The sequence below is a fragment of the Heteronotia binoei genome, chromosome 11 (genome assembly GCF_032191835.1).
Source record: "Heteronotia binoei isolate CCM8104 ecotype False Entrance Well chromosome 11, APGP_CSIRO_Hbin_v1, whole genome shotgun sequence".
Taxonomy (NCBI): domain Eukaryota; kingdom Metazoa; phylum Chordata; class Lepidosauria; order Squamata; family Gekkonidae; genus Heteronotia; species Heteronotia binoei.
Window position 1 is genome coordinate 84,142,849 of NC_083233.1, and position 12,773 is coordinate 84,155,621.

Here is a 12,773-nt window from a genome sequence, read left to right on the forward strand (position 1 = left end):
CTCCTTCCAGAGCAGGGATTCCTCCGCAAGTGTGAGCAGCCGCTGCAGTTTGAGATCTCCCATCAGCTTGGCCAAGACCCCGTCCGCTACGATGCCACCGGCTGGGTGGCCAAGGCCAAGTGGAACCTCTCTGCAGAGAACGCCATCCAGCTTCTGCAGCAGTCCAAAATGTGAGTGTCTCTGCTGAGGCAGAGGAGTCTGTGTGCCAGCCAGGGCCGGGACGGAAGGAACATCCCTGGGTCGGGACGAGCATCCCTGTGGCTAAAAAGGCACATGCAATTTTGGTCTGCATCCACAGAAGTCTAGTGTCCAGATCACATGATGTGATGGTATCGCTTTACTCTGCTCTGGTGAGACCTCCCCTGGAGTCTTGTGTTCAGTTTTGAGCACCATATTTTAAGAAGGATCTAGACAAGCTGGAACATTCAGAGGGCAATTAAGAAGGTGAGGGGTCTGGAGACCGAGTCCTATGAGGAAAGGATGAAGGAGCTGGGGATGTTTAGCCAGCAGAGGAGGCGGCTGAGAGGTGATAGGATCACCATCTTCAAGTACTTGAAGGGCTGTCATCTAGAGGATGGGGTGGAATTGTTTTCTGTGGCCCCAGAAAATAGGACCAGAACCAATGGGCTGAAATTAAATCAGAACAGTTTCCGGCTCAACATTAGGAAGAACTTCCTGACCGTTAAAGCGATTCCTCAGTGGAACAGGTTTCCTCCTCGGGAGGTGGTGGGCTCTCCTTCCTTGGAGGTCTTTAAACAGAGGCTAGATGGCCTCTGACAGCGATGAAGATCCTGTGAATTTAGGGGGAAGTGTTTGTGAGTTTCCTGCATTGTGCAGGGGGTTGGACTAGATGACCCTAGAGGTCTCTTCCAGCTCTATGATTCTAATGTTCTAATTCTAATGAGAGAGGCTCAGCTGAGCATTGTCCTCTGATGGGTGGGGAACTGGCGAAAAACAGGAAGCAGAGAGGAGCAATAAAGGGTCAGTTCTGGCAATGAGGCGGGGGGTATTGGGGAAATGTCCAATGAGGTGGAAAGTGGCGCATGTTGAGGCAAATGATCCCAACTTCACCTCTGATCTGCCAGTGGCAAGAGAGGGACCTTGGGGTCATAGAGGAGAGCTCCATGAAAAGGTTAGCCCAGCGTGCAGCTGCTTTGAAAAGGCCAATTCCATGCTGGCCATAATTAGAACAGGAACCTAGAATAAAACTGTCGCTGTCGTGCTGCCCTTAGATGTACATATGGTGAGACCACATTTGGAATATTGTATTCAGTTCTGGTCATGACACCTGAAAAAGGATATTGTAGAACTTGGAAAGGGGCAGAAAAGAGCAACCAAAATGATCCAGGGGCTGGAGCCGCTGCCCTGTGAGGAGCGGTTGAAATGCTTCAGGCTGCTTAACCTAGAAAAAAGGCCAGTAAGGGGAGACTTGATAAGAGCAGGCCTTGAATTCAGCAGGAGCTCCGAGGAGCACAGCTCCTGAACCTTTCTGAGGGTTTCTGAGGGTTCCTCCTCCCCACCTACCTTGTCCATTGAATAGGAGGTGCAGCTGCATAACAATCCCTGGGTGAGGAGAGTGGGCAGCCAGCCAGCCTCCAGGAGTTTTGCCTCGCCCCCAGCAGCCCTCATCAACCCCTGGAGAAGCCCACACCACCCTTTCTCCACTACTTATGTGATATTGGGCAGCGGGTGGCTTGCTGGCCTTTTGACTGGGGGGGCAGCCACGGAGAGCCCCAGACAAGCGAGGCCTGCTTGGGCTGACTGGATCTCTAACCAGGCCAAGCAAGCCTCGCCCACCCAGGGCTCTCCTTTCTTGCGTGGGGTTGCTTTGGGCTGGTGGTGGTAGGGCAGCATATGCTAATGAGTTATGCTAATGAGCTCCACCACCTATTTTTATACAAAACGACCCCTGGATAAGAGGTTTATAAACTCATGCATGGGGTGGAGAGGGTGGGTAGGGAGAAGTTTTCCTTCCTCTCCCATAATACTAGAACTTGGGGTTATCCACTGAAGCGGAAAGGTGGGAGACTTAGAACAGACAAAGGAAGTATTCCCTCACACAGCTCATGGGTTATTTGTGAGACTTGCTGCCACAGGAGTGGTCATGGCTGCTGACAGAAGGCTTTAAGGAGGGGTGGGTGGACAAATGCATGGAGGACGGGGCTATCAAGAGCTACCAATCACGATGGACATCTTCTTCTCCCTCCAGTACCTCTTTCAATAGAGTTTGGTGAACCTGGGTGGGAGGATGCTCTTGCAGTCCTACTCTTTGGGGGCATGACCCCTGTGTGAGCAGGACCTGGGCTGGATGGGCCTTCTGAAGTGGGCTCAGGCTCAGCAGGGTGGAGAGAAGATGAGCTCCCTGGCTGTCTCCCCTTGCTGGCCCCATGGCTGCTGTTCAATTCAGAGGGCACTTACAGCTTGCAAAACATTCCATAGGAATATCAGCCACACGACAGCCCTGTGAGGCGGGCTGCAGTCATCCCCTTTTAGAAACAGGTCTGAAGAGAGTGAGTTGGCCAGGACCACACAAGGACCCTGTGGCAGAGGGCAGGTCTGCACCCCTGCTGCTCCTGGTGCCTCCATTGCCCTGGCTGCCCCTTCTCCTGGCTGCTGCTTTCTCATGCGTGGCAGGGCACAGATAGGCACTGGTGCTCGTCCACAGACATAGCTGTCTCACTGTGCTGTGGGCACAGCTGCTGCGTTCCCTTATGCCTGTTTGCGCTGTGCGTGAAGGAAGCGTGGCATCACGGTCTGGGGCACAGGCGGCAGCCAGCAGCGCTAGGAACCAAGGAGGGCAGGAGAGGAGTTGGGCAATGAAGCCAATGTACCCCCAGGTAGTAGTTTGCGTGTTGCGGCAGGCTGCTTCCTCCTTCTCTGTGGCTGCCCGCTCCTCCTCCTCCTCCTCCCCATCCAGCAATTATGCGCTTTGTCAATGAGCATTGTTATGCGCTAGGAATAGCATCCCTTCCTTAATGAACAAAGAGCTTTAATTGGAATTGGAACTTGTAAAAGTGTCTCCCTGGGGCTGGAGAGCAAAGTTAATAGTGGGGGGGGGGGGGGGCCGCGCTCTTGCTGGAGGCAAGCAGAGCCGCTGCCATCTGTGGCTCTCCCTCCTCCAGCTCGCTTCCCATTAATGCCCAGAAGAAGACAATGAGGAAGCGGAAAACGATTTTTAGAGGTGGTTGGGAACCAGCTGGGGGCTGCAACGTGGAAAGGATGCAAAACCAATCAAGGAGACTTAGGCTGGTATCCTTCAGCACCCCGAGGGTTTTGCCCCAGAGGGGCATGCAGAAGGGACCCTGTTTCTCTCAGCCTGCAGAGAGGCTCTCCTGCCCCAGGAGGCCTGGCCAGTGGAAGGCCATTCCAGAAGACCTTTCTCCCCCCTCCTCTCATGGCTTGCCTTGTGCTTCCCCCTCCCCTCCAGAGTGGAAGGCTGCACCCCGCACCTGTCCTCAAGGCTGGTGGTGGGCTCTCCTTCCTTGGAGTTTTTAAACAGAGGCTGGATGGCCGCCTGACAGCAATGTGGATTCTGTGAATGAGGCAGGTCATGGGAAGGAGGGCAGGAAGGGCTGCATCAACGCTTAGTTCTCGTGGCCCTTTCTTACACACCCTGGGAAATGCTGTTCGCCACTACGAGGTTCGTCCGGTTTGGCCTGGAATCCTGGATGTTTTTCTGCCATCTTCTGGGCATGGAGCAAGGGTCACTGGGGGTGTGTGTGGGGGGAGGTATTTGTGAATTTCCTGCATTGTGCAGTGGGTTGGTCTAGGATGACCCTGGAGATCCCTTCCAACTCTATGATTCCATGACATGTCATCTAGTCCAACTCTCTACCGGAACCACTGTTCTAACATCCCTGTCAAGTAGCTATCCCATCAATACTTTAAAAAGCCTCCAACAATGAAGAACCACCATCCCAGTGTCAAGCGCACCTCACTGCCAGGAAGTTCTTCCTCACATTTAATCAAAACGTCCTTTGCTGTAGTTTATATCCATTACTCCGAGTCCTGTCATCTGACGTGACCAAATCCCCCCCCCCCCCCCCCAATCATCTGCATGGTAATCATTTAGAACTGGGGTGGGAAAGGTCAGGCCCAAGGGCCGTAAAAGGCCCTCGGGATCACTTGGTCTGGCCCTTGGGGATTGCTAGCCCAGCTGCACTATGTAGTGGTGTCCCTGGGGCCTGGCTGGCCGGCAAGGATCATGAGGGTGTGACCTAATATGCTAATATTAGGGGATGTGGTCTAATATGCTAATGAGTCACTGCTGGACTTTTTAAAATTGTGTTTTATTTATTTTATTTCATCTCAGAATTTTAATCTCAGAGTTTAAACCCAGAAGTTGGCTCCCTTCCTTTCTGGCAACAGTGATCCATGCAACGGTCACCTCGAGGTTTGACTACTGTAATGCCCTCTACATGGAGCTGCCCTTGTGCTGAACCCAGAAACTGCAGCTAGTGCAGAACGTGGCAGCCAGGCTCTTATTAGGGCTCCCTAAGTGGGAGCACATACAGCCGAGGCTACGGGAGCTGCACTGGCTGCCAATTGTGTACCGGATCTGTTACAAGGTGCTGGCCATTACCTTTAATGCCCTATATGACCGAGGACCTGTCTACCTTAGGGACCGTCTCTCCCCATATGTACCCCAGAGAGTGCTGAGATCAGGTTCACAAAATCTACTGATAATCCCTGGGCCGAAGGAGGCTAAACTGAAAACGGCAAGAGAACGGGCCTTCTCAATCATGACTCTCCACTGGTGGAATCAATTACCAGAGGAGGTGCAGGCCCTGCGGAGTCTTGCTCAGTTCCGCAAGGCCTGCAAGACTACCCTCTTTCAGCCGGCCTTTTCTTAATGTGGATTCTGCTGTACCGTTACGAAAATCTGTAAATGAGCAAGATCGGATATTTTTGAAAATGTAGCACCGAGTACGATCGCATGAAATTGTTGGTTTTAATTAGATGGTTTTAAGGGAATTTTAAGGAAATTGTATAATGTTGTAGATTGTTGTTTTATTATGTAATCTTTGTATTTTATATTATGTTGTGAGCCGCCCTGAGCCTGCTTTGGCGGGGAGAGTGGGATATAAATTAAATGTTTATTATTATTATTATTATTATTATTATTATTATTATTATTATTATTATTATTATTATTATTATTATTATTATTATTATTATTATTATTATTATTATTATTTCTACCAAAAAAGCCCTGGACCTATGCATTTGCCTAAAGCAGTAGGCCGGGGGGGGGGGGGGAGGTATGCCAAATTACATTCACCCCACATGACTTCAAATAGAAAAACAATTATTTGCGTTAATTTTGCTGGCTGGAACCATCCTCCCTTGATGGAGCACTGTTTTTAAATTTGATCATTTTGTATGGCCCACGAATGATGTTATAAATATCCAAACGGCCCTTGGCAGAGAAAAGGGCCCGCACCCCTGAGTTGGAAGGAGGCGGCTGCGTCACGCCCCTGCAGAGATTCCTTCCCAGGTCCTTCAGCCTCTCCAAGGGTCGCCCTACTGTGGACTCCATGCAGTTGATTGACATTGATCCCATCTGACAGGACACATTGTTCTTGCAATAAAAAGGGTCAGCTGGGAAAGCCCTTAGTCCACCAATGGCCCTAGAGGACGGTTGCCAGTTCGCAGCTCTGGTTCTCTGCAAGGCCCCTTTGATGATTAAACAATGTCCTTCTTCAAAGATTCCTGGAGATTACTGTTATCCATTACCTTTGTGGTCGGCCAGTGGCGTTTTGATGTTTCCATTATTGAAATGGTTTCCTTCTTTAGTTAAGTCATAAACGTGTGAGGACCTGTGTGAATGTCCCTCCAGGATGTGCAGTCATCTCTGACATGCAGCTCTGGAGGAAGTGACCCGTGTCTTCCCTCTTAGTTTCTGCATCATGTGACCAGTTGACCCTCCCTCACTGAGCTTCTCTCCAGGGGCATCATTGCAGAAGGAGGGAGCGAGGCCTGAGAAATTGCTGCCTGTTAGGTGGTCAGAGTGGCAAGAAGACGCCACTCCGTAGAACACGCCTGCTTGCATTAATGGTTTGCCCCCATGGGGCTCTCCTTCTGTGTGTGTGGGGGGGAGGCAGAATTCTCAGCCCACCTCCCGGCCTTTTGCTGGGGCTCTGAGAAGAGGGGCCTTTTAGAGCTGGGAGCCTGCCTCTCTTCCCCAGGAGCAGTTGGCTTTCTTCTGGGGGTCAGAATGCATGGTGCCCCTGACCTGCCTTGTTGCATCACTCCCTTTCTGCCAGAGATGCTCTGAAGAAGCTGTTCCTGCAGCGGTCCAGGATGCCTTTGGTGTGCCGGTCAGTGGCCGGCTTGGACGGGAGCTCCCAGCAGACTCTGCAGCGGGTCGGCAGCGTGAGAAAGACCTTCACGAGCAGCTTTGCGGCTGTGAAGAAGAAATCTGTGTGTGCGCAGATCAAGCTTCAGGTGGTAAGTGCAAGGGCCAGGCCTGGGGCCCCTCTGCTCCACGCTTCACACTCTTCACGAGGGTGCTTGTTGGGTGGAAGGTGGCCATGGCGGGTGGCCTATCTGGAGGGCAGTGGCCAAGTGCCAAGGGGTGGGTGATCTTTTTTCTTTTTGCATTTCCCTCTGCTGCTGCAGGATGCTCTTGCTAACCTCGTGAAGCGATCTCAGATCCATTTTGTCCATTGCCTGATCCCAAGAACGGATGTGGAGGGGGTGAAAGAGAAGACGCTACAGCCCTCTGGGAAGCCCGGGGGGAGCGGGTGGGATGTCCCAGCTCTGCGAGTCCAGCTTTCTGGGGGACAGATCCTGGATGCCTTGAGGCTCTTCAGAGCAGGTGAGGCGGGCTCAAAGGGGGGAGCCTTCTAATTAATGGTGGGCTGGAAATGGCATTGCGGGGGTCTTGCCCCCTCTGGTAGCATTGACAGGACCTGCCCGCGGTGTGCTGGGTGCTCTTCAGAGCTCCACGGTTCTTGCCAAGCAGAGTTCCGATCTATGTTAGAAAGTTAGAGAGGTGGGGGCAATCGAGGGGTGGGTGCCAGATGCAATAATTGGGGCGATTGTACTTTGGTCCCATTATGAGAAGACAAGAGTCACTGGAAAGAAGAATAACGCTACGAAAAGAAGAAGACCCAACAGGAGATGCATTGACTCAGTCAAGGATGCCCTGGCGCCCTAGTTTGCAAGGCCCAAGCAAGGCTCTTAATGCTGATTCATTCCCATGGGTGCATAAACTCCAAATCCACTTGCAGCCTTCTTGTGGCTACCCTCCCCCCCCCCCCGCCCCAGGGTTGCTGAAGGTCAGGGGTTCAGCAGGGGAGGTTTGCCCTTCCCTCCCTCTGCAACTCTTCCATGGTGGTCTCCCTGCTTAGCTTCCAAGTCCTTCATGCCTTGACATGGCTTCCAGGCAATGCAGTGACCAGAGGATGTGCCGTGTGATATAAGGTGTAGAGTGTTGGGCTGGGACCTGGGAGGACCACCTTCAAATCTCCACTCTCCCATGGAAGCTGGTCACTTACTTCCCTACCTCACAGGATTGTTGTGAGTGTAAAATGGCCAGGAAAACAATGTAAGCGGCTTTGGATCCATAAATGACATAGCGAATGAATGAATGAATGAATGAATGAATGAATGAGTAAAAGGGGGTCTTGACTGATGCCTTTTCTGGTTGGGGCAGAGCTCTCCCCCTTCTGCAGGTGAACTGTTTGGAGACCCTGAAGAGGGTGCCTTCTGCTGCTCCCTTACAGAGACTTGCTGTGCTTGTGGCACCTTGGCCTCTGCTTGTTGTGCTGCTATTGGGTGTGTGTGTGTGTGATAATCTGCTTCTCTGGGTGGACTGCAGCAGGGTGGGCTTGATGGCCCCATGTTGGGTTCTTTGAGCCTCCCCCATCAGCGGAGTCATAGTGAGGGCCAGCCCATGACCGGGTTGGTTGGGCGGCCTTTTCTGCATTTTGCAGGGTACGCAGATCGGATGGCCCTGACTCAGTTCCGGCGCCGCTTCCAGATCCTCGCGCAGCCAGTGATGAAAAAATACACCTCTGCCTATGAGACGACAGACGAGGAGAAGGTGGGTGAGGAGCCTGCTGGTGGGGGTGGGGCGCGTGAGGTTTTCCGAAGGACGGCCACTCAGACAACCGCTCTGGTTTGGCCTTGGGGAGTTCCACGGCAGCTTTTCTGCTATTCTGGATTTTGGGAGTTCCACATATTCTGGCTGCAGATGTGACTTCTTCGGGGACCTGCAAGGTCATAAAATGGCCTTCCCTGAAGGGACTGCTGCCTTCTGGTATGAAGACCCAGGAAATTCAGTCCCTTTGGTGTGGCTGAAATCTCTGTTTAAAAGTCATCCCCTGCAAAACATTTGCTAATGTTGGTCTTTCATTGGACTACGCACCCTTCTGCAGTAAATCTTGGGCTTTTCTGCATTCTCTTGTTCCTTGTTTGTGTGCTCCTGTTGCTTTAGGAGATTCTTCCCCTCCCCCCACCTCGTTCCACATGTGTTCTGCTCACTGTAGTAGTCAACTCAATATACTGCAGTTAAAATTTGCAAGGAGAGGAGGAGAAAAAGAAGACTGTAGATTTATACCTCGCTCTTCAAGAAGAAAAAGAAGATGATGATGATGGATTTATATCCCGTCCTATACTCTGAATCTCAGAGCGGTCACAATCTCCTTTACCTTCCCCCCACACCCACAACAGACACCTTGTGAGGTGTGTGGGGCTGAGAAAGCTCTTACAGCAGCTGCCCTTTCAAGGACAGCTCCAACAGAGCTGTGGCTGAGCCAAGGCCATTGCAGCAGGTGCAAGTGGAGGAGCGGGGGATCAAACCCGGTTCTCCCAGATAAGAGAGCGATGGCTGACCCAAGGCCATTCCAGCAGGTGCAAGTGGAGGAGCGGGGGATCAAACCCAGTTCTCCCAGATAAGAGTCCGCACAGTTCACCACTACACCAGACTGGCGTTGTGCCAAACACAAAGTGATGCAGTATTGAGTTGAGCACTGGAGGGAGCAAACCATGTGCAAAACAGAACCCTCCCCAAAGCAACAGGAACTCTCAAGCGAGATTAATGCAGGCTGGGCCCTCAGCTGCGGACAGGTGTGGCAGCTGGGGGCAGGGAGGGGATCAATGGGTGGGTGCTCAGCCCCACCCTCCCTGTTTTCAATGTTGGGCTAAAAAGCCTCCGGGGTCAAGTGCAGGCAATTCCTTTGTGCTCAGCCTTGAGGCCTGGGGCTGAGCGCCATGGTTTTGCCAGGATGGGGGGTGGGGTAGTTATAAGTACTGGCCAGAAAGATCCCCCACCCACACGGCTTGCTCCCTTGTGTCTCTTGTGCAGTCAAGGCTGAGGCCTAGCACTGATTATGGGAGGGTGGGTGGCCACACTTGCCCTCTGACCTCTGGCCCCCCTTCCCCATTTTGGCAGCAGAAGGGCTTCTGGGAACTGGAAGGTGGGCTGGAAACAGGGAGGGAGGACCCGCAGCTGTGGAGCAGCCCAGGCAGGGGTCCCTGCGGTCCTCGTATGGGTGGGGGCACAGATGGGGAGGGGGGGTGCCCTGAAGACAGCATTGCTTTCTGAGCTCTGCGGAGATGTTGATTCTCTTCTGCCTTCCCCTTCTGCAGGCTCTGGAGGAACTCTTCCAGGCTCTTGACTTGGAGAAGAAAAGCATTGCCGTGGGTCACACACAGGTAGCTGGCCGTGGGAGAGACAGCTGGCCCTTCTTTTTCCAAGGGGCTTCCATTCTTGGTGATTGGGGGGAACAGAGGGAGGGCTTCTAGTGTCCTGGAACCACTGATGGACCTCCTGATGGCACCTGGGGGGTTTTGGCCACTGTGTGACACAGAGTGTTGGACTGGAGGGGCCATTGGCCTGATCCAACATGGCTTCTTTTATGTTCTTATGTGACACAGAGTGTTGGACTGGAGGGGCCATTGGCCTGATTCAACATGGCTTCTCTTATGTTCTTATGTGACACAGAGTGTTGGACTGGAGGGGCCATTGGCCTGATCCAACATGGCTTCTCTTATGTTCTTATGTGACACAGAGTGTTGGACTGGAGGGGCCACTGGCCTGATCCAACATGGCTTCTCTTATGTTCTTATGTGACACAGAGTGCTGGACTGGAGGGGCCATTGGCCTGATCCAACATGGCTTCTCTTATGTTCTTATGTGACACAGAGTGTTGGACTGGAGGGGCCATTGGCCTGATCCAACATGGCTTCTCTTATGTTCTTATGTGACACAGAGTGTTGGACTGGAGGGGCCATTGGCCTGATCCAACATGGCTTCTCTTATGTTCTTATGTGACACAGAGTGCTGGACTGGAGGGGCCATTGGCCTGATCCAACATGGCTTCTCTTATGTTCTTATGTGACACAGAGTGTTGGACTGGAGGGGCCATTGGCCTGATCCAACATGGCTTCTCTTCTGTTCTTATGTGACACAGAGTGCTAGACTGGATGGGCCATTGATCCAACATTGATCCAACATGGCTTCTCTTATGTTCTTATATGGAGCAGAGGTCCATCAGTGGTTATTAGTCACAGCATATTATTGGAACTCTCTGTCTGGGGCAGTGATGCTCTGTATTCTTGGTTCTTGGAGGGGGGGCACAAATAATAATAATAATAATAAATTTTAATAAGTTTTATTTGTATCCCGCCCTCCCCGCCTAGGCTGCTCAGGGCGGCTAACAACCTTTTATACATGTACAATAATAAATAAAAGCTTTAAGTTTAACAATAAAAACATTTAAACATTATAAAAACCAGTTAATATTTAAGAATTCATTATTTAAGTTAATTTAAGTTAATCTGGCAGCAATGGTGGCATTCTGACGCTGGTTCTGCCAGTTTAAATAGTTCTGTAATAATGTAGGTCCTTGAACAGGACCATGCTGGTGGGTCCTTAATTCACAGTAATTCAGCAGCCGGCGTATGCTCGTTTAAAGAGGACAGTTTTGCAGGCCCTGTGGAACTGATCAAGGTTCCGCAGGGCCCGCACCTCCTCCGGAAGCTGATTCCATAAGGCAGGGGCCGCAGCTGAGAAGGCCCGTGCTCTGGTGTTCTGGAGCTTGACCTCTCTCGGCCCAGGGATAGTCATTTTATTTTTTCCGACTGACCTCAGTGCCCTCTGGGGTTCATATGGGGAGAGATGGTCCCTCAGGTAGGCTGGTCCTCGGCCATATAAGGTTTTAAAGGTAATGACCAACACTTTGTACTGGACTCGGTATGTAATTGGCAGCCAGTGCAGTTCGCGCAGCCCCGGCCATATGTGCTCCCATTTCGGGAGCCCTAACAGTAGCCTGGCCGCCGCGTTCTGCACTAGCTGCAACTTCCGGGTCCGGCACAAAGGTAGCCCCAAGTAGAGGGCATTACAGTAGTCCAATCTTGAGGTGACTGTTGCATGGATCACTGTTGCGAGGTCGCGACGCTCCAGGAAAGGGGCCAACTGCCTTGCCCGCTTCAGATGGAAGAATGCTGACTTGGCAGTGGCTGCTATCTGGGCCTCCATTGATAGTGAAGGCTCCAGTAAAACACCCAGACTCTTTACCTGGCGCGCTGGTTTCAATGGCGCGCCGTCGAAGGCTGGGAGAGCTATTTCCCCTCCTAGAGCGCCACGACCCACACAAAGGACCTCTGTCTTTGCTGGGTTCAGCTTCAGCCCACTCAATCTGAGCCATGTCGCAACAGCCTGTAAAGCTCGATCCAGGTTCCCTGGGGCGGAGCCGGGTCGGCCGTCCATTAGTAGATAGAGCTGGGTGTCATCTGCATATTGATGGCAACCCAGCCCAAACCTCCGGGCAATCTGGGCAAGGGGGCGCATATAAATTTTGAACAACATTGGGGAGAGAACTGCTCCCTGAGGCATACCACAATCCAGTGTGTGTCTCTGGGATCGCTCCCCCCCAATAGCCACCCTTTGTCCCCGACCTGAGAGGAAGGAGGAGAGCCATTGCAAGGCCAGCCCCCTAGCCCCAATGTCGGCGAGGCGGCAAAGGGAGGGCTTCTCGTGTCCTGGCCCCACTGGTGGACCTCCTGATGGCACTTGGGATTTTTTGGCCACTGTGTGACTCAGAGTGTTGGACTTGATGGGCAATTGGCCTGATCCAACAGGGCTTCTCTTATGTTCTTATATGGAACAGAGGTCCATCAGTGGTTATTAGTCACAGCGTACTATTGGAACTCTCTGTCTGGGGCAGTGATACTCTGTATTCTTGGTGCTTGGAGAGGGGGCACAGTAGGAGGGCTTCTAGTGTCCTTGCCCCACTGGTGGACCTCCTGATGGCACCTGGGTGGTTTTGGCCACTATGTGACACAGAGTGTTGGACTGGATAGGTCATTGGCCTGATCCAACATGGCTTCTCATATGTTCTTCTGTTCATTTGGCCCTAGCAATCCAGAAGTGGAGCACTCCTGGGATGGGGTGTCTGTGTCTTTAAGACTGAATGGGTTTGGGGGGAGCAGGCGGAACAACATGGCTGCTCCCAGTGGCTGTGAAAGCAGCCCAGACCCTCCATTGGTTGCACAATCTTTGCAGAGGTCGTTTGCAGCCCTCTGTTGGTTGCATAATCTTTTCAGAGGTCGTTTGCCTAGGAAAGGTAAACTTGAACCTTTTGTTGCTCTGTGTGACTTTGAAGAAGTTGGAAGTTCCGCAGCTCTGAGTAGAGATGTTAATCCCCAGGTGGGAGCAGGCCCTCCCCTGCTTCAGAGTCGTCAGAAACGGGGGGTGGGTGGGAAATGTCTGCTGGGTACTTCATTATTCCCTATATTATTCCCTATGGAGATTTATTCCCATA

General features: G+C 52.1%; 1 protein-coding gene across 1 annotated transcript in view; it reads left to right on the plus strand.

Moving 5' to 3' along the window:
* MYO18B (myosin XVIIIB) overlaps positions 1-12,773 on the plus strand; it is a 156,822-nt gene that overhangs the window by 60,961 nt on the left and 83,088 nt on the right. The window contains 5 exon segments of the mRNA XM_060249021.1: positions 11-170; positions 6,267-6,450; positions 6,622-6,820; positions 7,941-8,050; positions 9,598-9,663. Coding sequence (XP_060105004.1) covers positions 11-170; positions 6,267-6,450; positions 6,622-6,820; positions 7,941-8,050; positions 9,598-9,663 — 719 coding nt within the window.